This window comes from Nomia melanderi, chromosome 9, assembly GCF_051020985.1.
Source record: "Nomia melanderi isolate GNS246 chromosome 9, iyNomMela1, whole genome shotgun sequence".
Classification (NCBI taxonomy): Eukaryota; Metazoa; Arthropoda; class Insecta; order Hymenoptera; family Halictidae; genus Nomia; species Nomia melanderi.
This window is the reverse complement of record NC_135007.1, coordinates 17,754,741-17,782,702: the sequence shown is the minus strand read 5'-3', so window position 1 is coordinate 17,782,702 and position 27,962 is coordinate 17,754,741. Positions and strand designations below refer to the sequence as shown.

At 50.3% G+C, this 27,962-nt stretch overlaps 5 protein-coding genes across 10 annotated transcripts; 2 read left to right on the top strand and 3 right to left on the bottom strand.

Moving 5' to 3' along the window:
- Nucleotides 1–9,677, bottom strand: LOC116432499 (uncharacterized). Of its 3 annotated transcripts, XM_031989518.2 has the most exons (8): nt 9,598–9,677; nt 9,374–9,458; nt 1,425–1,632; nt 1,225–1,326; nt 1,028–1,102; nt 717–960; nt 297–642; nt 1–220 (listed from the first exon to the last, which is right to left on the bottom strand). In XM_031989518.2, coding segments are annotated over exons 2-8 (1,197 nt in total). In that variant the 5' UTR covers nt 9,376–9,458; nt 9,598–9,677. The 3 variants fall into 3 exon arrangements, with proteins under 3 accessions (XP_031845378.2, XP_031845377.2, XP_031845376.2); XM_031989517.2 differs by lacking the exon at nt 9,598–9,677 and having other exon boundaries at nt 9,374–9,523; XM_031989516.2 differs by lacking the exons at nt 9,374–9,458; nt 9,598–9,677 and adding an exon at nt 3,203–3,327.
- LOC116432501 (post-GPI attachment to proteins factor 2) lies at nt 957–11,155 on the top strand. Of its 2 annotated transcripts, none has more exons than XM_076370855.1 (4): nt 957–1,349; nt 10,396–10,642; nt 10,726–10,941; nt 11,006–11,155. In XM_076370855.1, exons 1-4 carry the CDS (start codon nt 1,311–1,313, stop codon nt 11,131–11,133), a joined length of 630 nt encoding a protein of 209 aa, XP_076226970.1. In that variant the 5' UTR covers nt 957–1,310; the 3' UTR covers nt 11,134–11,155. The 2 variants fall into 2 exon arrangements, with proteins under 2 accessions (XP_076226970.1, XP_031845381.1); XM_031989521.2 differs by lacking the exon at nt 957–1,349 and adding an exon at nt 9,687–10,254.
- LOC116432500 (calmodulin-lysine N-methyltransferase) lies at nt 4,488–8,052 on the bottom strand. Its single transcript, XM_031989520.2, has 2 exons — nt 6,851–8,052; nt 4,488–6,514 (listed from the first exon to the last, which is right to left on the bottom strand). The coding sequence occupies exons 1-2, from the start codon at nt 7,520–7,522 to the stop codon at nt 6,155–6,157; spliced, it is 1,032 nt and encodes a 343-aa protein (XP_031845380.1). The 5' UTR covers nt 7,523–8,052; the 3' UTR covers nt 4,488–6,154.
- Nucleotides 11,141–14,088, bottom strand: L2HGDH (L-2-hydroxyglutarate dehydrogenase). Of its 2 annotated transcripts, none has more exons than XM_031989514.2 (8): nt 13,938–14,088; nt 13,252–13,376; nt 12,931–13,132; nt 12,564–12,776; nt 12,270–12,461; nt 11,924–12,195; nt 11,654–11,833; nt 11,141–11,564 (listed from the first exon to the last, which is right to left on the bottom strand). In XM_031989514.2, the coding sequence occupies exons 2-8, from the start codon at nt 13,335–13,337 to the stop codon at nt 11,369–11,371; spliced, it is 1,341 nt and encodes a 446-aa protein (XP_031845374.1). In that variant the 5' UTR covers nt 13,338–13,376; nt 13,938–14,088; the 3' UTR covers nt 11,141–11,368. The 2 variants fall into 2 exon arrangements, with proteins under 2 accessions (XP_031845374.1, XP_031845375.1); XM_031989515.2 differs by having other exon boundaries at nt 12,931–13,129.
- A 2-nt stretch (nt 14,089–14,090) lies between these two features.
- On the top strand, nt 14,091–26,436 carry Trim9 (E3 ubiquitin-protein ligase Trim9). Of its 2 annotated transcripts, XM_031989508.2 has the most exons (10): nt 14,091–14,228; nt 14,701–15,742; nt 16,192–16,476; nt 22,065–22,160; nt 22,679–23,072; nt 23,288–23,320; nt 23,808–23,983; nt 24,119–24,257; nt 24,596–24,826; nt 24,952–26,436. In XM_031989508.2, the coding sequence occupies exons 2-10, from the start codon at nt 15,254–15,256 to the stop codon at nt 25,278–25,280; spliced, it is 2,172 nt and encodes a 723-aa protein (XP_031845368.1). In that variant the 5' UTR covers nt 14,091–14,228; nt 14,701–15,253; the 3' UTR covers nt 25,281–26,436. The 2 variants fall into 2 exon arrangements, with proteins under 2 accessions (XP_031845368.1, XP_031845371.1); XM_031989511.2 differs by lacking the exons at nt 14,091–14,228; nt 23,288–23,320 and having other exon boundaries at nt 14,414–15,742.
- The last annotated feature ends 1,526 nt before the right edge of the window (nt 26,437–27,962 follow it).

Below are 27,962 nucleotides of genomic sequence, written 5' to 3'. Positions count from 1 at the left end.
TCAGTCATCGTTTAATCGTTTTCGTACATTTTTGTTGCCAATTTTTCGTTTTTTGAACCCAGTTGGCTCACGTTCGTCGTCGCTGTCACCCGTCTCGATTCGCGTGATTGTCTTCTCCTTGAACGTTTTCTGCGCAGGAGGTAGTTCTGCTTTTTCGAAGGTGACCAATGGCGCGCTTAGCTTCTGCTGGGGTAATTGTAAGTCTACCGGTGTCGTTTCACTGAAATGCAATGAATATTTAACGAACGAACAGAAGAATGATTGGTGCGCGATTCGAAATGAAAATAGACACTTACATGGTTCGAACGGTTTGCCAAGGACCGTAAGGATGCGGTTTCTCGCACGGTTCGATCGTGTAGTCCCTTCTGTACGTCCGATGTTCTTCCTCGTGTTTACTAGTTTCGGTTGGTTCGTCGAGCCGCTCGTTCCCCGGTCGTTGAACCGAATCGCTCAGTTTCCTCATTTCTTTCCATTTCTCTCGTTCGGCGTTCGCCCGCTTCTCCTCGATAATATCCGCGTTCGCGATCGCTTCTTCCTCTTCCAACTGTTGCAGTAATTGTTCCTGAAGAGTTTGCTCCTTCGCTTCCTCCTCTTGTTCGCTGAACGTCATGTACCCCTCCTCGGGTGGATCCCATACGGACTCTGCGCCAGCCGAAAGCATCGTGTCCGCGTTAATACGAATATATACTCGACAACGAGAGGATCGAAAGACGCACCGTTGGTTTCGATGTGCCAATAATAGGTGTATCCTTCCGGACTTCGCGCCTCGTACCAAAGCTTCCTCGCCGGTTTCGCGGGGCGATCTTCTTCTTGCGGTTTCCTTCCTTTCCCCTTGCCCTTGCCCCCTTTACTCTTCCCCTGAGCCTTGTTTTCGGCTTTCGGTTGAATTCTCGGCTGCTGGCACTGTCCTCTGCTACTTCTAGATAAAGTTGGATCGCACGGGTCAATTTCATGAGGAAGCTGAAAGAAATTCCGGCAGCGTCAACGGTTTTCGCGTAAACAGTTTACGCGTGATGTATCTATGTACCTGTTGAGTTTTGCGTTTGAGTCCAGCAGTCGTCTCTGGGGCAATCATTGGCACGCAGTTGCGCGCACTCGACGTCTGAAGTTAACGATACGTTTTAGGAAGAAGTTACTATTTTATCGAATATCATTAGGAAAAGCGTTTACGCTCGCGTTTACGCTCGCGCGCGCGCGCGCGGGCGTATGTGTGTGGATACGCACGTCTTTCATCTCGATTCTGTTCCTTTTTTCTTCGATGATTCTGTCGGCGGTCATGTCTCTGGTGTTGTTTTCGACGTCTTTCAGGTATGCAGCCATTGCTGCCTGAACATCGAAAACGCGTTTTCGTAAGTTATCTTTATACGGGAGAGAAGAACAATCATGTAAACGTTCGCTTGGAGATTCGCTGAAATGAAACTTACGCTTTCCATCTTTTTAATGTCATCCTCCATCTTTTTATTTTGTTTCGCTTGCTTCGCGCTGTTTTTATGTATCTCTTTGAGTCGTTTGCTGACATTGTCTTTGTGCTTCTTGCCGCCTTCGTGAAAGTCGATACTCGGTTTGTTGTCGGCGATCCAACATTTGCAGAAATCGCAAAACTTCCGACCTTGGGATTTCCAATAATCCGCCCTGAAACAACGAATAAGAGTAGTTTTTAAGTTAATGTTTTTCCTCGATCGAACACGGCGATTTCCCGCGAATCGCGCGATTGGGAGCGTTCCGCGCGTTCGACGCGACGAGGAGGAGCGGAGAGGAGAAAGAAGCAGCTCGTAGAGGGAAAAAACAGCTAGTTTCCGCGCGACAATTATCGCAGCGGAGACACTTTCCTCGATATCGCATCTCTAACGAATTAACTGCTAATTAGGCGACGACTCGGCGACCCTCAGACACTCTCGAGCTCGAAAACCGGGGAGCAGCAGCTGCTTTTCTTCCCCTCCGTTATAGATCGCGGGGAACGCGTGGCGCGATAAATCGGCCGAATAGCTGAAAAGAGATGGAGAATCGCGCACCGAAGCAATCACAACTGTCCCAACAACGCCGCATTCTCTATTAATAATAGAGTCTGTATTAATAGCGACACAGTTCTATATATAGGTAAGAGGGAGAGCTGCCTAGGTTACAGACCGATTAGAGGTGCATCGTAAATACGCTTCGACCGACCTCCTCATTGTATCGCGCGTACGCTTCACGATAAACAAGTACATACGCGCGTACTCGCAGGGGAAACCCGAGGGTACAGGGATTGGACGCGTTCGGATGATTCGCCGCGTTGATGGTCGTTTATCCTTCATCGTAATCGTAATCTTCTCCGATGTTTATAGAATTGGCAGCGCGGTGCTCTACAGACAAGTTACGTAGATATGTTGTATGCGCGGCGAAACGCGTCATTGGACAGAGATTCTCCAGATTCTGGAGGCTAGAGGTTGAATCGACTGCCATTCCGGTTACCGCGTGGATCCCAAACCCGGCCCGACACACGAATAGAACCATCGGGAACGATGGTGTTCGTTGCCCATTAACGTCGGTGTATATTTTCGTGCGCGCTTTTTGGCACGTACCTTGAGTCACGATACGCGTTTGCATCTAATGCGAGTGGTATCTTTTCGCAAACCTACCGATTGGACGTCGATGAACAGGTTTACGGGCCGCCGCGATCCATTATTCTCTTATCCGTTTAGAAAATCATTCTCAGTGTCGTGCGGCAGCCTTGAATCGATCGGCCGAACGCAATTCGGATCCGATCGGAGTTACGGTAAAACGGGTTATTATTTTCATCCTCGAGCTTCCGAGGAAAAATAGTATGTATTCTTGTCCGCGGCGGGATACTTCTCGTTTGGCTACGATTCGCGAATTACGGATCAGTTGAGACGAGACGACGGTTTTGTTTGACTTGGCGGGTGGTTGACTGATGGTTTAATGGCACGCGCCGTTCTTCCGTCTGCTCGTTCGCGCGAATGTTTTCCAACGATTTACGCGTTCGGGTTTCGCGTCTGTCGTCATTCTCGATGATTTAACGATCGACCAGCAGGAAATCGATGGAAATCTCTCGCGGCCCGATCACTCGTCGTCTTCCGCCCGAAAATGTACACGTGGACGCGCATACGTGTACCACGGTTCGAAGGCCGATCGTTTCGTAGATCGTTTTATGGTTCCACGGCTACACGAAAAAAAAGAGCGAGTATGTATGTTCTAATTTTACCATGGAGGGTTGTAAACACGTTCCGTCGTTCGGAACCGGCGCTGAAAAGGGGACGCTATCCGTGCGGGCGAACAGTACCGAACGTTTCCTAAGCGAGCCTTCGATACCATCTGGAGAATAGACTAACAGCGAACGCAGCGGATACCGTGAATCGCCGCCGGTGGCGGAACCAAACCTCCTCGGAGCCGAACCGCGTGCACCGATTAAAGACGCTACAACGGACGTAAGTTGTATAGCCCAGACAACCAACCGCGTTCACTCCCTTACGTTCGCGGTAGTTTCGCGTGCTTGTTTAACATTCCGCTTTAATATTCGATTTTCGTTCCGTTGTTTTCTCGAATTCCTTCGGCAGACAGTGGACAGGCTAAGCCCGGAATGTTTGTTATTTCGTTTAGTCTGTGGTTAAAGGGGTTCCCATCCCGAAACTGGAAAGGCAACTTTCCACGTACAAATGAACACTCCCGTTCGAATCTTTTCGATTCTCTCCGAAATCTCCGGTTTCGAGGGAGTCTCGAGGGAGTTTCGAGGGAGTTTCGAGGAGTTTCGAGAAACAAAGAAAGAGACGAGTTTGTATCGCGGCGGACTGATATCGTGGAACGAATTCAATTACAAAACAGCTCGACAAACGATAGTATCGTTGGCACCGAACTTTATCCGAAGCTCGTTTAAGGACAGGCTGCCAAGTCAGTCCGAGCGAGAAATTTCAGAGTCGATGATTTGCATTGCGTCTTGGCTGAGTAAATGCGTCGTCTGCGAGATCGTAAAAAGGATATTTCGAACAATTTCGAATGTTTTACAACCCGTTGAATCGACTCGTAGAGAGATTTTTCAAGCCGAATCGCAGGCTGATTCAGCCGTTTCGCCGTTTAACCGTTTAACCGTTTAACCATTCAAGGTTGGCAAAGGAAACGGAAAAACGTAACGATCTTGTCCCGTCACATTGCGATTCACGCGCGGCTCCGGTGATTTCTGGTTGAGAGGTTAATAATAGAGCAGCCATGTCGTTCTTTGAATCGATGAGAACGCGTTACATGACTGCATTGCGTTCCTACATAGGGGAAGGTCAGTAAACATCTATGTGCCACCTACTAATAATAAATTTCTATAGGACAAAACAGGTACGTTTCCCTTTTGTCGGCAATAAATGCGGCCAACACTGCCGATCGACGTTTCCGTGTTGCACGGAACAGTTCCACGCGAGAATCTGAACATCCTGATCGAAATCCCAATGATTTCTTCGTCGCTGCGAAAGAAAATTGCGAAAGAAAATTCAACCGACCAACCGTTCCCCGCACTTTCGTTCGATGAAAATATTTTATTAACCGTGACATTCTCTTACACGTCTTACGTATATTGTACGCATCTACGAATACGCAACGTTCTCCGCAAAGATATAGACTAGCTAACAGAATAACGGATATTTGGTAACACCGACTAGACACTCGACTAGACTTAACTAAATTGGTCCTTGGAAGTAACTACGCGATTCGCAAAATCGATCGTAACCAGTTACAAAACGCCCGAGAAAAAAGTCAGGCGGCAATCCTGTGTACACAACAGGCATCGTTCCTAAATAATTCAACCATTCGACCGTTTCTTTTTTTTTCATTAATGGCAACGACTTTCCTTGGCTAAATTCAACGAGAAACGTGAAATACCTAGCGTAAACTAACGTACGAGAAACAACGAACGATTCACAACAGAAAAGTGGGTCAACGGAGAAATAATCGCTCTTGGAACGATCGGGATTTCGCGGTATCTATTCGAATTTGTTGGAATAAGCGTTTCACTTTTCCTCGATGTTTCGAATAACGTTTCGAATAACGTTTCGAATAACGTTTCGCGACAAATACCTCTAACAAACCGTCATTGTTATGGAGTAAGTGTCACACGCTCGTTCATAATCAGTGTCGCTCGCTTACTTGCGCGCGCGCGCATACAGGCAGACAGACGGCAAGCAAACAGACGGAGAAAGAGAGAGAAAGAGATAGAGAGAGATAGAGCGCTCGTATGTTGATAAAAATCTTACAGCGTCTTATAGTTGTTTTACCGACGCGTCTTGGACCCTCGACACTTTCATCTTAATCTACATTTTACACGATATTATTGGTTATTTACTTTATTCGGCAATACGGCAGGTGCGGAAGTTGCAAGGAAAATTGAACCGTTCAAACGAATCGATCCCGAGGAATTAGAATATCGACAGAATATAGACAAATGTTCAGAAGAGAGATCGAGACGGATCGCTGTCCGCGATTCGTCGGGTCATCTTGATAGCGGTACAATCGTGCGGTGTAAACGTGTAAATTGAATTAGCGTTGACAATTGCAACGATCGGCGGCTACCGGTTTTTACAATGGATTTGCAGAGCGAACAAGCTTCGTACAGGTTTCGTGGAAACTACTGAGGTATTGTCGAGCGAAGGCTGATTAACTCGTAACTACCTGCGAAGACATAAGGATTCGCGTTAATCTTTGCGGGAGGTTGTTTACGTTGCAAGACTCTGCGGTTGCCGCGTGATCCGTTGAAAGATAGGTGTCCAAGTACTTGCATATTTCGCTAGCTAAGTAATCGACGTCGCGTCGTCGAACGCGTATAGTACCACGGATGGATTTCATTGGCAGTCACGAGGATAGAATACGCGCGAGGTAACGTAACGAGCAGTTTTCCTAACGCGAATCGCCTATTTCGTGGAAAGGATAAATTACAAGCGCGATAATCGCAAAGGCTGCGGATTTTCGTTTGCCAATGCCATCAGTCTAAAATCAGGTACTCGCAGAACGTACACTACTGTGACACAAACGTTACAGCTAGTCCGTAAGCGTCGATGATCTATAGACGCGCGTACAAAATGGCTAAGCTGGCGCATACATTCGAATACAAGGCGAACAATGGGCCGTTGCGATACGGCAGAGGGAAGTATCGAAAGTAATGCGCGAAAAGAAAGGTTCGTCATCCGGAGGGCAACCTCTTCTGCTTGGTCAGTTCCAGGAGGATCGGGTAATGGAGGTCCGGACAATACTCCTGGCTGTGGTCCAGCATCTCCAGATGTCTCGACCAAACCTTGTTGTCGTAACGATCAATCTGTCGCGCTAGAAAGCCTCGTTTCGCGGCCGCTTCCGCGAATTTTTGAAAGGTCGTGCCGCGCCTGGGCGCCATTACCAGAGCTAGGCCATCGTTCGCCAGCCAGCCGAAAATCGTTTCCACCAGATCCGAGCGAACCTCGTCGAAGAACAGACAGTCCGCGCATAGGATCACGTCGTACAATTTCTCCGGGACATTCGCTGCCTCGCCGTCTCCCGTCGTCCAGCTCTACGTAAAAATGCAATTCAGAAACTTGTCGATACATTCCGTTTTCCATTTCTCATGTTCCCTGTCCTTTAGTTTCCGTACTCCGTATTCCGTTTTCCGTCTTCCGCGACGCGTCCAAGTGACAAACGAAGTACTGGAAGCGTCACGGTATTGGTCGGTTGGCAACTCGTTTCGATATCGCGTCTCACCGTGAAACGCGGGAAACGCGGGAAACGCGGGAAACGCGGGAAACGCGGAAAACGAGAAGGAAATCTAGAGGGTCGATAAATTGCCGCGCGAATATGCTTTGGACGCGATCGAAGCGGATTTCGTGCACGCTTCCGACATAAAAATCACCTTGATTCGAAGGCCCATGGGGTTCGCGTAAGGGAACGCTCGGGCCGATCTAGCCGCCCTGATCGCTCTGGCAGCTTTGCTCCATCGAAGGACGCGGCACTCGACGAAATCGGCCATCTCGTTCCTAGCGACGATGCGACGAACGTTCTCCACGCTGGTCGCGTTGCCATCCGTGAGCGCGACGCTGCTCGGACCGCAGTACTTGGCAGCGATCACGCCTGCCAAGCAGCTCATGCCGCCCCCGAGCTCGAGGACTCTTCGGTTCCGACAGATCTCGCGGTTCTTCAGCAGATAATAGGCCAAGCATTCCTCCGAAGGCCAGACGCAAACGTTCCCGGTGTTGTTGAAGCCGATCAGTTCGTTCGCCGTGAAACTCTTCTTTATCCAACGGATCTGCACCTCGAACGTCTTGTTCTCCAAAATGGCCGAGTACTCGTACCACGCGGAGCTCGAGTCTTCGGACGCGTTCTCCAGCCGGACGGTCGCGAGCAGGCCGAAGCTGGTGAAACGGCGAACAGACACGTCCTCCTCTCCGTCCGTGAACACCGATCCTCGCGAACCGATCAACGTCTTCGCTAAGATACGCCATCTGCTCTGCGCGGTGTTCCTCCGCCTCGGCTCCTTCCCTTCGCGGCTCGACGTCTCGCGTCGCGGGACATTTGTATCGGCCATATTCTTCTCGGTTTCGCGAAAATCAACGATTAGATCCGCGATTCGACGATCAAGAGCAGCGACCGGAACTCCATCCGAACCACTCGTTACTCCTCGCGATCGCCAGTCGCCGGGGAAACCTTTCCCATGCTCGAACCGATCTAGCGGCGAACCCTTCTCGAGGATACCCGACGATAAACATGTGTATCATCGAACGCCGGCGAGCTCCTTTCCAAAGGATAAACCTCGTGGTCCGGCTATGCGATGCGTCGGGCCATGTTCAATGTTACTTTTCGGACGAATCAAACGATACGAAACAAATCAAAGGGACGAGAAAAGAGAGAAGAAGAGAAGAAGAACGTAAGAAAAGAAAAGAAAAGAAAAGAAAAAAGAAAAGAAAAGAAAAGAAAGGGAAAGAAAGGGAAAGAAACGAAAAGACGGAACGCGTTCGAGGAGATGAAAAGAATCCCCGATCGCAACCTCAGGAGCGGCTCTCCCACGCTATGGTACAATGAAACCGAACAGAGGAGCGGGTCGACACTAAAAGACCGAGGCCGACGCGGCCTCTAACTCGCGCCACGCGGATGTCGAGCGTTGAACGGGTCCGATCAGCGCCTGCGCGCGTGTCTTTCTATGTCCTGCACGCATACACGCGCCAAACTAGATTGTACGTATACCCGTTTACCCCTTCGCCTACACCCCTGCCGGAAACGGGTGGAAACCGCAAACCCTTTGCGCTCCTGGTTTCCGCTTCCTCGGTCATCCCCGTCAGTCTCTCGAAGACGGGGTACTAGCAATGGAACACGGATATCGCGTCGAACGACCGCATCGGTTCCATTGCGAGTTCTAGGCGATAACAAACCGCGTTTAGCTTTCCCGATTTCGATTCTTCTCGCGCGTTTCCAATCCCTCTTCTTACATTCTCGCATTCCTACCTACGTCGCGTGTGGTATTTTGGAAAATCCAAACGCCATTTCGTTCGATGCCCGAAAACGAGATTATCGGCCGTTTGCAACCGAAAGAAACGACCAGAGGATCGCGCGATAGACGTACCAGAAATCATGCCAAAGTATTTAATCCGGAAGAACGAGTCGTGCCAAATTGCTCGATACCAAGGATCGTAACGCAATCGAGAGAATGCTCCGTCGCGATCCTCGGTTTCCCTGCTTTCGAGTCCCGATTTGCGGAAAAAATAAGAACATTTCGATTCCTAAAACACGTTGATTCGGTATCGGTATCTACACGCTATCAACTTGAAATTCTTTGACACAAATAGAATTTGGTGACGGTAATACACACAATTTCAGTTGGAGCGTGAAGCCGATAGTCTGCGCTTGCCAGTGCAGATATAAATATTTCCATTTCTCGCGAAATGCGTGCCATTTAGTTACTGGCAAAGGAAACAATCAATTTTTCGATAAATACTTCTGCCGTTTGTTACGTTCCCAATAATCTCGGAGAGAAATATTTACGTTCGCCCACCGAGATCAGAATTTAACCGACAGCTTCGTTTCGACCGGAATCTACGAGCTGCCTCGATTCCGATGCCAAATTAACCAAATTAGTCATTGTAAACAACCGAGACGTAATATCGACCATTGATCATCATCGTTCCGCGATAATTTACTGTTGCAACGAGTGTGTTTCGTATAAGTCGATACGCGTTCGAAATGATTCTTATTTTTAAGTGATATTTTTTGGAGCATCTTTTGTTAGGTGCCCACTTACATGTACACGTGTGCTTGCGTGTACATTTGGGTCTGTATATAATACACACATAAATACGGAATTGCCTACAGAATCGACTCTGACTATGGTAAATATTACTTGAAAGGTGTCACAGAGGATATGTCGAAGAAAAATTCCACTTACATGTTTGAAAATTTTTCGATGAATTTCTGTTGTCTTTATTGGTAGAGAATGTATGAACGCTCTTCTCCAACACCACTTGGGAAATCTAACCTCAAACGAACAAAATCGCTTTTAACTGAAGTATTTTCACGACAATACACTCGACGCTAACTGCCTCGACTCGGATACACGTGTTAACTACAGCAACAACTTCTCATGGTAAACGTGAAATGAAATTTACGCACTTTTTACGATTAGTAAATACCAGTTATCTCGACGATGCGCAAGTACACAACAATCTAAACAGCTGATAGTAAACTGTACGTAAACGATAAACTAGCGCAATCTGGTAGGAATGAACGGAACCGTGTAGCTACGAGAACACGCAGAATGCGTCAACTCGAAGAGGACGGATCGAATCGATTTTACGTTAAGATGGTAACGCGCGCGTTGTGATACTTCCGTTGAAAAATGTTAGTATTCGAAGATTATAATTATTTTCATTCGTCTAATTATTCTTTCGTCGGATGTGACGATGTTTATTCGGCTCGATGCGGCTGTCGTCGACGTGCAGTAGATCGTAGACGACATAAAAGGATCAAGGAAACTCGGTGTTCTTCGCTCGCTAACCAATAAAACGTTTTATACTTTAGCTTGTTAAGGGTATCAAACTCGCTTCTTATGACGTAAATAAGTATCTCAAATGTTATACGATGAGTAAGGCAAGAGTGGGGTCGGAATATATTCCGTTAGTGGAAGAGGACATGTCGAAAGCGCGTGTTGTTTTACCTTTTGCTAAATTAGCATGGTTCACTGTCTCTTTACCGTTCTTGGCATTTACCTTTTGCGTCATGTGGTCTGTTATATACAATTTCGAGCATTCCACCTCCACTCATTGTAAGGTATGTTACTTATTCTCTGGCAGTTCTGCTTGTTTCCACATTCTTATTATTCATTACGATTAATTACATTATGCGTGTATATGTGTGTGTGTGTGTGTGCGTGTGCGCGACATGGATACATGAGATTCAATTTTGTACTAGGTGTATAATTTTTTACCATCCGTATCAGCAGCGATTGGACATTACAGACCACAGAGAGATGTATGGAAAATTGCGATTGCTGTGCAAGCAGTGATAAGAGTTTTAGTGTTAGTTATGTATTGCCGTTATTACAAAGAACATATTTATAAATGGGCACAAAGTATATGTAACATTGCAATTGTTACGTATACCGTTGAAAACATATCCCTAGTTACTTTAAGCTTTTGGACGTCCGATGAAAATTATGGTATGTATATAAATATCCATGAATGCACGGGTTTGATGGATAGTCAAAGGAACAAAGTAAAGTAACACGTATTTTTCTTACAGCCTTCCACAAATTATCTTTTATAACATTTTTGATAATGTCTTTTATTCATATGGTTGTAACATATTTTATTATGAAAAATTGTCGTAACGTTACAAGAGAATCATCGGAAACTGCTTCCATGAAATGGAAATGGAGAGCAATGGTGTTAAATGTGCTGTCTACAATATGTGCATGTTATTTTTTCTATAGGCATAATAGATATTGCGAGCCTCTAGGTAAGTCCTGCAGTTTAGTTAAAACGAAATGAAACCGGATAACGAATCGTTCGCATTATTTCAGTCTATTCCATGTTTGCGTTAAGCGAATATGGAGTTGTCCTTTCAAATATGGGATATCATTCGACTGCTGCTTGGGATTTTGCAAATTCGCGTCTTATGATATCGGGGACTGGATTTCGAATCATTTAATGCGGTATTCTTACAATCGTACAGTACGAACAGAGATTTTCTTCGTTTTATTTCTGTATCCCGAAGTACAAAGATTTGTGTGTATAATCGTGTAACAAGAGATATACATATGTACATACATGTAACATACATACACGTACACGTACACATGCGCATAAATCAGTGATAAATAATAAATGAATCTATCGTCATATCAAAACAACATGCATTACGAGTAGAAAATTCTTTGGGATGGTTAAAATTGAAAATCAGTTTCTAGTTTATCGGCAATATGCTTCGCGATTGCCATGGAGCTAGTAGCGGCGGGGGAAGGTGCATTCCGGCAATGAATTACTCTACTGCCGATACTGCCTTTTCCAACGTCAAAAACGAAATCGTCCACTAGTTTTCCGTTGTTGTCCAATGCCTGAGCCCTAACACCCGCTGGTCCTCTGCATGTAACGAACAAGATGCAACACGTGAGACGGATGTACCTCGGCGCGAAGCCGCAAACTGAACTTGAAGATATCATTGTGTTTACCTCTTGACATCTTTGACGGTTACTTGAGGAATAAATTTTTGCAAGTCCGACACCGCTAGCGAGTAAAAGATAGATTTGATCATTTCCTTGCACCCGGGTATAAAGTATCGGAAGCACAGTTTGTATAATCCAGGGAATTTCGCCATTTCTATACAATCCTTTATGTTTATGTCACGCCATCTGAAAATATATAGAAAATCTAGAAAATCGTGAGTTGCCGTGATGTTGAAATATGTTCAACGTATGGTACGGTGGTTCGATAAAACGCACCGATAACCCTCCCTGGCAAATGCTAAGACAGCGTTCGGACCAAGCCATATATCACCGTTCACCCTGGGCGTGAAATGAACGCCCAGAAATGGAAATCTGGGATCCGGTACAGGATATATATTGGTCGTGCATAAATGTTTTTTCTTTTCGCTCAGTAACAGATACTCGCCACGAAACGGTACGATTCGTGGGCTCCGATCGCAACCCGTCATCACGGCTAAACGATCGGAGTGCAGACCGGCGCAGGTCAACACGTGTTTCGTTGCTAAACACTGTAAACGAAGTGAAGAACAACGAGGAAAGAAGAGAAAGATAATAGAGTAAGAAAGAAAAAGGAGAGACTTACTTTCCGCTTGGATTGTACCGAAATGGGAACCAATTCATTTTCATCGTGAGATTCTGCCATTTCCGCGAAACCGGTTACCTCGAAATTTAAAAATATTTGACCGCCCATCTTCTGGAAATCTTCGGCGAAACGCTTACAGACCACGGCCCAATCGACTATACCCGTCCAAGGCGACCACAGTGCTTTTTCTCCCTGTGCAATGTACGTGTATGTTTTATCGAGAGAGAGAGGAACGAAGTGAAAGAGAGTTCTGCTTCTTACGCTAAGGCAACATTAACTTTAACGTTCATTTACTCGACACTTAGGCTCGTATTTCGGTATGCAATCTTTGTCGACCAGTTCAAGATCCGGTACGTTGTTCTTCGTTCCTCGATCGAACAGATCGTCTATCCTTTTAACCTGCTCTTTGTTCTGAGCAACGATCAATTTGCCAACCTTGTTGTGGGGAATGTTGTGCTTGCAAAGATATTCGTACGACAGTTTCAAACCTTCCACGCATAGTTTTGCCTGTAACGATTTCCTGCCGGATCAAGAATCTCTTAACGAAGTTAAGTTGTTCTAATATCCGGTCAACGAATTCCATATTATTTCAAGTAATTTCAGAGCTATCGAAAGAAAAGGTCAGCCTAAAAAATACGTAATTGTTTTTGTTTCTGTTTACTTTCATGCTGCCGGGGGTATAATAAATGCCGGCATGTACAACTCCGCTATTATGTCCTGTCTGATGCATCGCCAAAGCACTTTCTTTCTCAACTATCGCCATCTTTAGATTCGGGTGTCGTATCATCATTTCCCGGGCAGTGGCACATCCAACGATGCCACCGCCTACGATTACCAGGTCGAACGTGCCGCATGAGTCACTGCTGAAAATTGTACGTTATACGAATTATCAATGTACGAGCTTTTCGATCCAAGAGGCGGCAGATAAAACCGTTTCTTCGAGATAAAGCACGAGCTATCATGAAGACGGCGGTCAGCTAACCTGGAAAACGATCCGTAACGTCGTACGAGGGAAAATTGTTGGAACACGATTCTTTTCGTCAACGATGCAGACATGATTGTTTTCATTTTGTGATTGGTCACATGGAATTTGGAAACGACGAATTTCTAAAGGGGGAAAAAAAATGAAAAGTTATTTCCTAAGAAATCGGACAAAGCGGCGGTATCGATCTCGCGCGTTAACCCTAAGGCATCGACACGCGAGACATCTTTTCGATCGGTATTTAATCGATAACAAAGATCACGTCGATTCGAGTAGCGATATATTCCGATCATTTGTACATGTACGGTTTCGATCGAATGTCGTAACGCGTCGCGTGCACGTGGACTTGGCTATGTTATTATCCGACAAAGACATCACGCGTGTTATTTCGTTAATTATATTAGAACGTCGATCAAAGCCGAGCCACCGTTACATTTTAAATGCAATGAAATTTGATGAAATTCGAGTGACTACAGTCTCTAGACGTCCCTGTTCCGTGTATCCGGTATATCGCGTACACGTTAATTTTCAAAAAGTTCCATCGCAAGATCAATCGTAAGTTTATGTTACATAATATGATAATACAATGGAACATGCGACCGAACGGATCTCGCAATAGAAGCTTTACGAGCAACCTGACAAAATGATCGGACAAACGATACCAGGAGACACGACGGTACGCTTACCTTTAAAATCTTCTAGCCAATGTCATCACATATAATTTTCTGTAAAAAATTGAGGTCACTACCGCAGCTCCTCGAGTGATCGAAGCAGAGCCGAATGAAACGATTTTTCGCTTCTACGAAGCTGCCCGATAAAATCGCATCGCGTAGTATGTGGCGCCTCCACATTTGTCATTCGATGTGTCCAACGTATTAGAGAAGGAGATGAAATATCACGAATAACCGACTGTTTCCTTTTGATATTCTAATAACAGAATATATCATTTTTACGAGTATATCCGTATTGTTTCGCTGGTAAGAATTTGTTTGTACTATTTGTACGGAATATCGGTTTCGCGAAAGGATAGCAGTGGCGTGCGACACGGGCGTAAGATTCGAGGATAATCAGGAAAACGCAATTGCGCGGAGGGTACCGTGTTTATGGCGGTGGTCCGGTGGAGAGCGAGGCCGGCCCTGAACCGCGGTGCGCGAGTACGATGCGCAACAGCAATACGGCGCCTAGTGTCAGTCAACCCGTTGACGGCTTGTTGCGTGCGTCGTTTTTACGAGTGCGCTCGTCCTGGCACGGCCAGCACCGAGAGATATTTCGAACGAAACGGTGAATTCGGTGAATATTCGAGCTCGAGGTTCCGCCGCGCGAGTGCCGGTACGTTTTCGACGCGAGATTTCGTAGAAACGCGAAGGGAACAGCAGCAGTAGCCCACCGTCGATGCGTCCCTCGACGTAGACGCGCGACATCGAAAAATGTAGACTGGTTTTTTGACAGGAATCGGAGATGTGTATACGATCGACGGGCAAGACCGATGATAATCGTGCCGGAAGATCGTTCGCAGGTTAAATCGGAGCGGTGACGTCGATCGGTCGATCGTTCGAGGTAAAAGGATACGTTCGAATGGGATGTCGTGACCGACGAATCCGCACGCCATCGCGACAAGCCTCCGTGCCCTCGGTCGTCGGTCGTCGGACGTCGGACGTCGGTCGTCGGGGTGGTTGGCTGCGAGCGAAGACGATCGACTCGGACTTTGTTCTTTCGAGCGCGCTTCTCGAAGATCGTTGCGCGCAGAGGATGGACGCGGAAAGAAAGCCGTAGGTGGGAGTTGCAACGTTGACGAAGCTCGAGGCGGAAACCAGGGGAGAGATCGATCGGTCGTCGGTGGGTAACCCGCGTCGATCTTTGACACCGAGGAAAAAGGAGGGCCGTCGTCGCGAGTAGCCGAGAGAGCGAGCAGACGGGCGAGAGCGGCGGACGGTCGGACGGGGCGAAGGGCTAGGAGGAGTGGCTGCTGCTCTCGACGTGGCGGACGAGTCGACGGAAGAGAATGGAGGACGAATTACGATGCCCTTGTTGCAAGGAACTGTTCGTGGAACCGGTGCTGCTGCCCTGCTGGCACGCTCTTTGTCTGTCGTGCGCGGTGAACCTGCAGGCGGCGCCGGACTCGCCGCCGGAGTCGACGACCGACTCGTCGAACGCGCCCGGCTCCGACCAGGAGGCGGACAAGCTCTCGATTCTCTCCGAGACGGACTCCGGCGTGGTCTGCAGCAGCACCTCGACGAGCTCGCGGCCCGGCAGCTACGTCGGCACGCCGGGGAACGGCGGCTTCCCGCCGTCGGGCGGCACCTTGTGCCTCTCCTGCCCCGTCTGCCAAAAGACTGTTTACTTCGATGAGGGGGGCGCGCACAACCTGCCCAAGTACAGGGCGATGCAGCGGATCGTCGACAAGTACCACGAGTCCAGGAACACGAAAATGCAGTGTCAGATGTGCGAGGGCGAGCCGCGGGACGCGACCGTTGCCTGCGAGCAGTGCGAGGTCGGTCCCCTGCCATCTATATCGCCCTTCCCATCCATTTCTCTCGGCGTGGTCTCTCGGTATCCTCGAACCTCCACGGAATCGAATATCGCGAGCCACTACGCTCAGCTGGCCGTTCCCCCGCGATCGGATCGGCGAATCGGCCGGACCAGTTCGGTAGGCGGTTCGCTCGACGAGACGATCGTGTTTCCATTGTCGCGTCGGTCGCGTTCGCTTTGCTCGAAGCCGCCGGGTTCGATGCACTGCACACCAAAGATATATATCGGTTGGCGATTTACGAACGATCAACAGGCTCGTTGTCGCGCGATGCACGTGTTTCCCTCTCGATCGGAGCGGGCCGCGGGACGGGGACGGGGCCGGGGACGGGGACGGTCCGAGGGAAATCGAACGAGGAGGGAGGCGACGACGCGTCATCGATTCGAAAGATGGTATACGCGGGCTCGTTTTAGGTGCTGTACTGCGACGGCTGCAGGGAATCCTGTCATCCGAAGAGGGGACCGCTGGCGGCTCACAATCTGGGCCCACCTCGGGGCAGCTGGCAGTCGAACGGAACCAAAGGATCCCGAGGCTCGAGCGCCGAGCCGACACCGGTCTGCAACGACCACAACGGCGAGCCTTTAACCCTCTACTGTGCCCTCTGCAAAATCGCGATATGTGCTCTGTGCCTTCGAGAACGACACGCGGCGCATTCCCACGACGTCCTACCGTTGGCCGCTGCCTGTAAAGCGCAAAAGGTACGTACACGTCGCAGCTTCGCTCTACCCGAATCGGCTCGCGAACGCGAATTAGGTCTGGGTCGTCCGGAGAACGAACGAGAAATCGATTCGCGACCTTGACGCGAAACTGGTTCCAGCGTTGGTCCCTGGACGGAGAACTCGATCGAGCTGTCCGTTTTCGCGTTCGAACTGTTGCTTCGAGCAGAGACGAATCTCTCGGCTCGATTCGTACGGGAGCACGGGGAGAATCGGGAGAATGGGAAGAATAGGTCGCGGAGACCAGCACCCCGTCGCTTCGGAATATCTCGCGGCGCGGAACAAGGTTCGAAGGCGATAGAACCTATCGCGCTATATACTGCGCCGGTGCGGGTTACTCGAGGAAAAAACCGGAAGCGGAACGTAGCCGTGGGCAATGCTCGCGCGTAGGTACGCTGCCCCGGAGGATGGAAGGACGTACGGTCGCAGAGAAGTTCGACGCGACGCGAACACGAGGAGGATCTCCCTCGAAAATTGTTCCTGCTCGTTTTTTGTTCTCGTTGAAAATTACTCGCGAGTCGGAGGGTGCATCGCCCCTATTGTACCCTATTTTCCGATGAAAGTGGTCGACGCGACGATTACAAAGAACGAAAACCATCGCGTCCACGTGGCCCAGACTGGCACACGCTCGAGAGCACCAGCGAAAATTGGAGCGTGCGCGCCGTTCGACGAGTGTCCTTATTATCGTGCTTTGTCTCCCCGTTTGAATCGTTCGGTAGCGAGCTTTCCCTCCATCCTCGTTTCCCCGTTTCCCCGTTTCTTCGAGTTCTCGAGTTCTCGAACGTCGTTTTCATCGATAACACCTTGAAACTCGGCGCATTTTCACCTATAGTTTTTCGGTACCGCGACCCGAGTGTTTAAAGCACGCGTTACCGTTAACGCGTATCGTTCGGTTCGAATCGGAGCCGAATCCGTCCGACCGCCGCGAGGGAATTGCGAGACTTTGTAGATAGGCTGTACCATTAGGTTCCGTAAATGGAAACTTGCTGGAAAATGGCGTCGGTCCGGGTACGACGCGGAACACCTTTCGTATGCACGAGCGACGCTCGTTGGCCGACTCGCTCGGGCAACCGGCGAAAGGAACGTGGAACTCGAAAGGATACGCTCGGAGGGGACGAACGTCTTCGTTGATCCCTCTCCCGTCTTCTCTAGTATTTTTTCCTCCTCTTTCGCGTTGCGATATCGCTCGACGAACCATCTCGGCGCGAACTCGTTGGAAATTTCCGATTCGAATCGTCCATCGAACGATCCATCCGCCTAGCCGGTCTCCAATATTCGTAGTTACCGCGACCTTGGCGGATCGTATACCGCGATTCGAGGCTACGATAGCGTCGGTCCGACGCGGCATAGCTTTCCGCGTGTTTATTCGCATCGTTGGGCGCCAAGGATCTTCCGAGGCGTTGCAAATTTCTCGAAAAGCCGCGTCTTTTTCCGCCGGGAATCTCAACGAAGAAAATAGGAAATGTTCGTGAATGATCTTAGCGTCGAGGAAAATGATTATCGAAGCGGGAGTAAATCATAGTGGCTCGGGTAGAAGCAAAGCGACGCGCGAACGGCGATGCCGGTTGGTTGGCAGTCGCAACGGGTCTCGTTCTCCTTCCGATTCTCCTTCTGCTTCTCATTCCCGTTCTCATTCTCGTTCTCTCTCTCCAGTGATCTTGCACCCGATTACGCTACGCGACGCGCATACGCGATACTAGAGTTATGGTGAAAAATATAGGAGAGGAGAAACGGCGCGGTGACGCGGGAACCTGAAAACGAAAATAGCTTTTGAAACAGTGCCAGCCTCTGATGCCTCGTACGCGTACGAGTAAGCGTGCTCTCGCCCGTGCTCTCGCTCGTGCTCTCGCTCGTGCTCGCGCTCCCGCTCCCGCTCCCGCTCCCGCTCGTGCTGATAAATAAACAAAAAGCGTGGCTCGCTCATTCGCGAACCCACGATTGCGCCAAGGGTGGAAGAGTGGCGGAGTGCACGCGAATTCGCGTTCGCTTACCGCCGTGTAAACGAGAGACAAGGGGACATCGAACTTTGGAATAATTCATCCTGTTTAGAATGCTGGTCGCTCGTTGCGGCCGGTTGCTCGAACGGAAAGAGATCGCGAGGAAGAGGGAAACGCGCTCGCGACAGTCGGACGCGTCGGTGGGCTTCGAAATAGAAGAAATAGAGGGAACGGAAGAAACGGCGGAAACAAGAACAGAAACAGTCCTCGAGCAGGTCGGCTAATCTACGATCGTGGAGAATCGTGCGCAGGCAACTATGCTGAATTCGTTGCTGGAACGATCGCGCCGGTCGCGCCGGTCGCGTCGCTCGAAACAGACACACGCATATCGATACGATATCTGGGATATTTATGAGGGCTGCTCGGTGTATTAAGTAAAAACCTTAAGCCTGCATGCAGTCAGGCTGATGGAGGGCGTAAAGCGAGAGCGCGTTACATAGTGCCGCGACGCACGATACATGTCGTGACGTTTTCGCTATCAGCCGCACTCTCTCTCTCTCTCTCTCTCTCTCTCTCTCTCTCTCTCTCTCTCTCTCTCTCTCTCTCTCTCTTCTGCTGGCGTTTCGTCTCCCCTCTGCTTCTTCTTCTATCCTTCGCTTCCCTTCCCTTCGCTTCCCCAGCCCTTCCCGTCCGCTCGTGTAATTTCGTTTCGAATTTAACAGTGGAAAATGGATCGTGCTCCAGTCGATAATTCCACCCTTCTTTCTTGTTCGTGGGTTCACGGTGGGTCTCTGCCCATCGTGAGTCGTCCCAGCGAGAACACTGGCGTATACAACGAACACTGGAGTTAGTGTATAGATTATAATCTATGCGAACGTCTCCGAAACGACGGACCGCTAGAATTCGAGTGGAGATCGGTTCCGTTCGTTGGTAACGGGTTCTACGCCAGTGGGTTTTCGTACAGGGACGCGAAGCGGAAAGAAGGGTAGCGCAGAGCGATTCGTCTTCTCGTGCAGGCTTCGCGTTTCGAGCTAGACGCCGCTCGTACGCGGGCCGTTATATTCGAAAGGATATCGACGAACGAAACGTCGCGACCCGACGCGACTCTCGATCTATTTCCAGCGAAAGAAACGCAGCGCTAGGGTTCGAGGGCTCGACTCGTGGAAAATCATTCGATTCGTCTTCCTTGGACGATTCGCTGGAATCACCGTGCACTATCCTTTCGTCCGACGAGAGCGAGTGGTCGTTAGTTTGTTTCCGTCTTCCCTTTCATCTAAAAATATCGAGCAGGACAGCCCGCGAATCTTTTGCCTTCCGATGCGAAAATTTCCGACTGTCGCAGCTGTCGTCGCAACGTCGCGTCGTTTCCTTTCTCGTTCTGTCGGCTTATCGCGGCGAGTTTTGTCGATCGGGTTCTAAACGGAGCTTCGGTTCGTCGAAACTCGACGACTCGATAAACTCGAGAAACATCGTCCTGCTCGAACGAATGCGCGGAGGGTTGGCTCGCTCGCTTCCGAACCGTATCGATCGGTTCGTTATTTTTCACCGTTTTGTACCGGGGCATCGACGGACGTCAACGGTCGTCGACTGCCGTAAAGTCGTCGACGGTCATCGGAAATCTCTACGCGGTGCACGAAACGCGGAACGTGCAACTCGTTTCGCGTCGACAGTCGGTCGTTCGTAATTACAGCTGTCCCGTCGTAGGTGGAACGCGCGTCGCGAATTATGAAAGGCAGAGAGAGAGAGAGAGAGAGAGAGAGAGAGAGAGAGAGAGAGGTGAATCGATCGATAGACGAACGCGCGGATAGATGGATAGCTGGCCGAGGAGGAGACGGAAGGGGTGCTGCTCTCCGATAGGAAACCGCGGCGTGCTCGATTTTTCCGAGACAATGACTGGAGAGCGTGCGGTTTCGAAGTACGCGCGGTTCGTGCCGAGTTTCGAAACTCGAACACGATTTCGCCGGGAAAAAGAGTCGCGAACGAAACACGGAAAAACGACGAGTCGATTTAGAAAGCGGGGAGCGAACCGTATTCCCATTCCACGTGGACGAAAGGTCGTGCGTCGAGGGCCGCGCGGATTCGAGAGTCTCTCGTAGATCGGATCGCTTTCTAAATTTATACGGGAACCGTGAACCGTCTTCCATCGGTTGCCAGAACGATCGCGAACGAGGGCAACGCCGCCGAGACGCGCGTTTCCCGGCGCGCGATACTCTGCGATTTCGTAATCGAAATGCTCCCCGTTCGAGCCTATCCGAGCGGCCGAACAAAAAACGGGTGCGACCGTCACGTTTTAGTTGCTCGAGGCGCGCTAACGGGGTTAACGCCGCTGACGGGGCTAACGGCGTTAACCGGGGAACCCGAAAAGAGTACAGGCGAGAGAAGGACGGCTGGAGAAAAAGGGAACAGGGGAGAGTTTCCTCCGAATCGATGACGAACGAGCTGCCGGGGTTCGTCCCTTCCCTTTCTACGAGTACGAGTACACGTACGAATGCGAAATGCGGCTGCAACCTAAACGATTATTTCCTCGAACTCGCGAGCAGTTATATCGTCTTTCGAATCGATCGAACCAACGGAAGAGTAAACGCTCGAACGAGATGCGGGACGCGTCGTTATCTCTCAGGAAACACTCGAACGCGTGCTCGCGATGCGACGAGAACGGCGAACGCGCTCGAGACGAACAGGCGGATGGTGTCGTGGCCATTGTAAACGATTCGATTAAACGACGTCTCAATCGAGGCCGATTAAGTGCCAGTGTTCGGCGAACCTTGCCAGAACAAATGAAACTTCTATGTGTACCGTGTACAACATTTTCAGAGGCGATTCAACGTCGAGGCGGCGTTTCCAAGGTATTCTCGACGGTACTACGTATCGAGAAACGCTTAGCTCGCCTATACCCGGTTGCTTGTCTCGCGGCGGTTCGCTCGGACGTGTTTACCTCGAAACGTTTACGAGGGGTCGAGGAGAAAGGGACGCGCCTCGAGCCGCGTTCGATCGCTCCACGATCGCGAACAGTTTTCAACGAACTTCGACGGTGTTCCTCTTCGAAAGAATATCAGGATTTCTTTCCGCGACGATCGCGAAAGGTTCGTCCGAAGTGGGTTGCTTTTGTCGCTTCTGTCGCCGGACGAGCAAAGGTAAACGAAGAAGATCGCAGTCTCGGTTTAATGAAAACCTCGGCGCACCGTGATTCGTGGACAAGAGGAACAGAGGAACGCTCGACGAGCCTGGTTTTCATTCGACGCATCGCGGCGCCTTCGTTACAGAAAACGGGCATCGGTTGGAGCAGTCTAGCGATTCGCTCGTAGTCGCGACGGATCGTTCGCGTTCGAGGTTGCGCCGAAAAGGCAGGAGGCGTCGCGTTTACGCGGAATTCCGTTCCAGTTTCCTCGCCGGTGAACATCGTTGGTTGGGGTGCGCTGAAAAACGAGATATCGCGGTAGCGGTGTCAGCCGACTCGACTCGCGTCGAAATGAAAAGGGTGCTCGCAACCCCGCCGCGGCGTCTACTCTTCTCCCGATTGTTCCGGAGGCATTCGGAAGAGGACGAATCGCGCGAGTCGCGACTTTACGAAACGTCAACGTTCGAAAGATCGACAGTTGATAAGATAGCCCTAGCCGTTTGATATTTTTGCAGACGGAACTCTCGCAGAATTTGCAGCAGCTGTCGGAGAGGGCACGCTCGACGACGGAATTCATTCAGAGGCTCAAAGGAATGACGGACAAAGTGCACGTGAGTATTCGCCGTTGGCGTCCTCTTTATATTTCGCGTCGGAGACGGCTGGAGAGGGATGGAGACGGGAAGGGAAGACTAGTTCCATGAAATTACGGAAGGACGCCGTGTTAATTGCACCCGATACCGCCACGCTCCCGCCGTCTCCGCCGTCTCCGCCGTCTCCGCCTTCTCCGCCGATCCATCCGGCAGCTCCTTCGTGTTCGTTGGTAGACGGACCAACGCGCGGCCGACATTACGCAGGATACAAACTCTTACCTCGTCCCGTGGCGGAGGAAATGAATTACATTTGACGACCTAATAACATGCTCGCCTCCTCGGTTTTTTGTGCTCCCGCGCGAACGGAAGCAGCTTTCTCGGCTTCCCCGTCGTACAAATTACCGAGACGTATAGACGCGTCGCGTTCGAAAGATCGCCGATGAAAAGAGTTCAACGACCGTTTCGTCGAGCGAATGAAATTTCCGTTTCGTTTCGGAATCGCGTCGAGGCGACGTTGTGACACGGTTTCGCGTCGATAGGAGGAGTGCGTGGCTCTGGAAGAAGAGGTCGAAGACAGAGTGGCGAATCTGGTGAGTGTTTTGCAAGCGAGAAAGTCTCGGCTGATCGAAGCCGCCCGGCAAACCAGAGAAGCGAGGGTGCGTTCGCTGAGGGACCAAGTAACCAGATGCGCCTCTCACTTGCAAGCGACCACGGCCCTTCTGACGTTCTGCATCGAGGCTCTGAAGGAAACGGACAGCGCGGCGTTCCTTCAGATCGGCGGCATGCTTTCGGTCCGAGCGGCGAACGCAGCCGGATCGTGGGGCGGCGCCGAAGGGGTCCAAGAGATCGCGAGGCTACCTCTGCTCGATCTCACGCTCGACGACAAGCCGCTCAGACGCGCCATCGATCAGCTCACCTTTGTCCAGCTGAAACGTGAGTCTCTCTCGAAATATTCTCTTCGAATCCGATTCGATTCTTCGATTCCGCTGCTGTCTTTAACGTGCCACGCGCGGCCTCCACTTTTCACTGCATGGTTTTTTGCTTCCCCGAACCAAAAGACACTCTGTTAAACATTCGAAAGTACTCGTAACTCGAGAGTTGTTATCGTTGACCGAATACAAGAAAGGATTGCCTCATGTTGGACGCAGCAACCGAGGGAGAGGAGCGATTTCCAACTGCAGGTAATTAACGTCCAGGGAACATTACACCGTCCGATTCTCCAAACTGAATTTCTAATAACTCGTCCGTCCGCTCGTCGAAAGACGGACATCCGATATCCGCGGCCCGTTTCTCGAGCTCTGACACGGTCGGACGAGCACCGACCGCGCGGCAAAGCTTAGAAACGTGAAACGCGACACGCGAAACGAGAAACGAGAAACGAGAAACGAGAAACGCGATTTCGCGCTTTACGATACTGTTGTTCCCAGAGCGCGGATATGACAAAGACATCGATCCGATTCCTCCCGAAAAGCCGAATAATCGTGCGAACGCTATCGATGACAAAAGCCTCTCGGCTTTCCGTTCCCATTTCTACGAACGATACGCGCGAATCTCTTATCCTCTTCGAATCGTTGAACGCTGAAAACTACCGGCTGGAACACCGATAACCTGGAACGCGTCGAACGCGACTCCGCTGCGATCGAATGGTCTAACGGCGAATAATTTTAGCACCAGGAGCACCTCTATTGATACCAGAGGAATGTAGCGCCGAAAACAATAGCGTGACCGTCGCTTGGCAGCCTCCTCCCGGGCACGGAATCACCGGATGCGGCGGCGGCCAACGAGGCCCGGCCATCGAGGGCTACCTCTTGGAGCTGGACGACGGATGCGGCGGAGAATTCAGGGTGAGTTTCATTCTCGAGAAGTCACCTTTACTACCCACTAACAGCCAGAGAAATGTCTCTCAAATTCAATGTTTACTAAACACGAGTCGACATTGAAACGTTATTTTCTGTACGCGCGCTGCCACGCGCACGCAGGAAGTATACTGTGGCCGGGAAACGATCTGCACCGTGGATGGATTGCACTTCAACTCTCTGTACAACGCTAGGGTGAGGGCGTTCAACAGCGCCGGAGAAGGCGAATATTCGGAGCTGATCGGTCTTCAAACAGCGGAGGGTAAGATTCCATCGGTGTTGTCTTCTCTGTTTCGCCCTCCATCCGTGCGAACGGAACGATCGAAAGAGACGCGACCAACGAAACTTGAGAATCGGTTATCGGTGTCGCGAGCAGTCCACTCGCAATGCTCGTTTCGAATAGGAAGGTGGAAGGTTCGTGGATGTCGCGTCGAATTCGTCCATTCGATTCCGTTGCACGAGAACAATGGTCGGCGGAGTATCGATTCGACTCGTCGCGACGCGAGGCGATGCGAGGCGAGGCGACGCGAGGCGACGCGAGGCGAGGCGACGCGCGCTCGCAGGTTATTAATCCGGAATTACCGTTGATCTGGCCGATAGTGGCGTGGTTTTCGTGGGCGACCGGATCGACGGGTATACCGCAGGAGGTGTCGATATCCGAGGACGCGATGAGCGCGTCCTGCGAGGGCTACGAGCACAGAGTCGTCCTTTCGAGCGTCGGATTTTCGAGGGGTGTCCACTACTGGGAACTGACCATCGACCGTTACCACAGCGACACGGATCCAGCGTTCGGCATCGCGAGGGCCGACGTGTCGCGAGATCAAATGCTCGGTGAGTCGTAAAGCTAATTCTTTTGGCCTGCTCCGTTCGTTTTCCCGTTTTCCCGTTTTCCCCGGCATTTGTCGGCCGACGCGCACGCGAGCCACGTACCCCGAGCGATTTCCGTTCTCTTCCAGGCAAGGACGACAAAGGTTGGAGCATGTACATAGACCGGCAGCGTTCCTGGTTCATGCACGGCGGCGGACACGCGCAGAGAACCGAAGGTGGCGTGCAGCAGGGCTCGACGGTGGGCGTCCTCTTGGATTTGGACACGACCCACACGCTTCGCTTCTTCGTCAACGACCAACCGCAAGGAGGGATCGCGTTTCGCGATCTATACGGCGTATTTTATCCAGCCGTCAGCTTGAACCGAGGGGTGACCGTCACTCTGCACACGGCTCTCGACGTGCCCCGTCATTTGTTGGCGCTTCACGAAGAGTACATGACCGATATCGTTCAGAGCTAGGGGTACCTAAACGTCCTGAAAAAGGGCTTGCTGCAGGAAGTCGTCGGAGCGGCCGGACCCGAGCTTTTCGAGAGACTCAGAGAATCCGCCGACGGTCAACTCGAGAAGATAATCGAAGAGAGCCTAGTCGAGACCAATTGACGGCAATCCTCCGATGACGGCCGATCTCGTTTCACCGGACGTTCGTCCGTTTTTCCCCGCGATCCTCGATGAATCGGTTCGTCGTGTTCGGAAATCTAGTCGCGTCTCGCTCCCAGAAACGCGGTTGACGCGCACCGTCAATTTCGAATCGCCGATTCCGCGTACCTTCGCGGCGCGAACTACAGAGAAAAGATACAGGAAGAGGATTCCAGCTCGAACGATCTTCGCGAAACGCGAACCGAACATGGAACAATGATCTCGTACAACCGAAAATATCTTGGGAGAGTAGGAACGACTCTTTCTAACGGACAGACAAACTTGACGACGCGCGAAAGGTTCGTCTCGTTTAGAACCACTGCCACTAGAGAAAGAGAGAGAGAGAGAGAGAGAGAGAGAATCGTCTCTCCGATCGAAGACTGCTATTTCGGGAAAGCATGGAAATCGACGTGTTCTTCGTCCCATGATCGCGCGCGCGATCGTCTTCTTAACCATATCGACGCGTATAAGTGTACTCGCGTAGATTCATAAGCTCTATAGATAAGTATTTAATAAAACGCATTTCGAAGGAAGAAGGTAAGAAGGAAGGAAGCAGGCGAGCAAGCAAGCAAGCAAGCAAGCAAGGATGCACATACGCACGCAAACTGGTCAGCTTTAGCGTAAAATAACGAATCGAGTAAATGTTTTCTAGTCCCCGATAGGATCCTCCACTTTTTTTCCACGTTGTCCCCAGTTTTCCTCGTTCGGCCCAACTTCTCGCGTATCTCGCGTATTCGCGACATTTTCATTCGCATCGTTTTCCATCGTTTTATACCTGAACGTTCACGAAGAAGGCGAATACTTTTAAACTACATGTTGCAGCGCGAACCCTCGTGAAACCGCTCCTCCAGCGACGAGGAGGATCAACGTCAGCGTTGTACATAATTGTACATAAATGTTTCGATTGTACCGCCGATCAACTTGCCAATTGTATTTACGACTGTATCCGATCAATAAAACGCACCGAAAGACACCATTATCTTTGCGTTGTCCACGATTCTCTTTTCTCTTTTCTCTATTCTCGTTTCTTGACTCGTCCTCGCCCTCGCAACGAAATCGGACTCGAACGGCCGCAAATCGAAAGCTATTTCCCTCTTTGTCTAGCTGTGTATATATATATATATATATATATATATATGTATATATATATATATATAGGAAAACATAGGTCGCGTTTTCTTTGAAAGTTCGCTGGTAATGAAAACGTGGAAAAGAAGGAGGAAGAGTTAGCAGACGATGCGAGATCATCCCACCTGTCGTTTTCGTTGCGGGACCGATACTCATCACTCTGATGGCTTTCGTTTAATACCTCCGTTCGTCGTGGCCCGTGTTTCGAGCAGCTGACGCGTATCCAATCCCTTCGTCGGCGGTTGATATGCACGAATACGCGCATTCAGACCACGGAGAGGTCTCCCGTACCTTCTGCTTTTAAAGGAACGCGAATTTCCCACTTTGATCTCTGTCTTGCTCGTTCGTTCGAATCCCCTACCAAAGAAGTTCTCGCTTCCAGTTACCAGCGAATCGAATCGAGGTCGTAGTTATCCTTTTTCTTCTGGTATTCTCGTCTATTCCGTCGAACAGCAATCGGTGTCGCCGTTCGATCGTGAGAAGCCCCGTGGATCCGTTCCGAGTCGGTTTGCTTCGAGCGAACGCGAGAGCGCAAAGAATCAGACCGAAAGATGGAAATGCGCAGCGCATCGAATACGGGGAAACGTCGAAAGAATAGGTTCGCCCGCGAGAAGCCTCGTGTTACCTCTTGTGGAGCGAACTAGAAGCCAGGAAAGTGGTGCAACGCTAGACTCACCGCGGAGTTTCATCTTTCACCGCAAAACCGGGCCGAGAGGAAGCAAAGCCTGTCTTGTGTTCGGACTCGCCTGTAGAAATCGAAACGGCACGGTCCGAGGTAGCGCGATGGTTTCGCAATGAAACGTCTCGGCTCCCCCCATTCTCCCTCCTCTGTGGAAAACGGAGAAAACTCTTCGACGCGAGACGCTCCGGTTGCGCTTTTAACGACCGGCGTAATTTTCTTATCCGCAAGATCCGGCCCCAACAGCCTCGAACCGCGCGACACCGTTGCTTTTACGTTTCTCCGCTGATCACGGATCAGATTAGATCGACGATCCACGGATTTACGATCCACAATTTCCGGTGAATAGAACGCGCTTCGCTCGAGGAGGCTACGAGAGCGAGAGATTTCGCGTTCGTGACGGCGTGCAACGCGAGAGAGAAATTGTGAAACTTAATCTCCGATTAGACCGCGGCGGATTAACCGCGACCCATCGCTACCGCAAACAACTTTGATCGACGCTTCGCGTTTCTTGGTGTCTACGCGAGGCTCGGTACAATTGAAAAATCGTTACCTCGGGACGTTCGGAAAGCAGGCGCGACGAACGCGTCTCGAATTAACCTTGCCACACGTGTGGAACAAAGCGCACCGTGCGACATATCGTCGCAATATGTAATTACGCACGATTTATTCCACCGTACCAATCGCTTCATATTTTT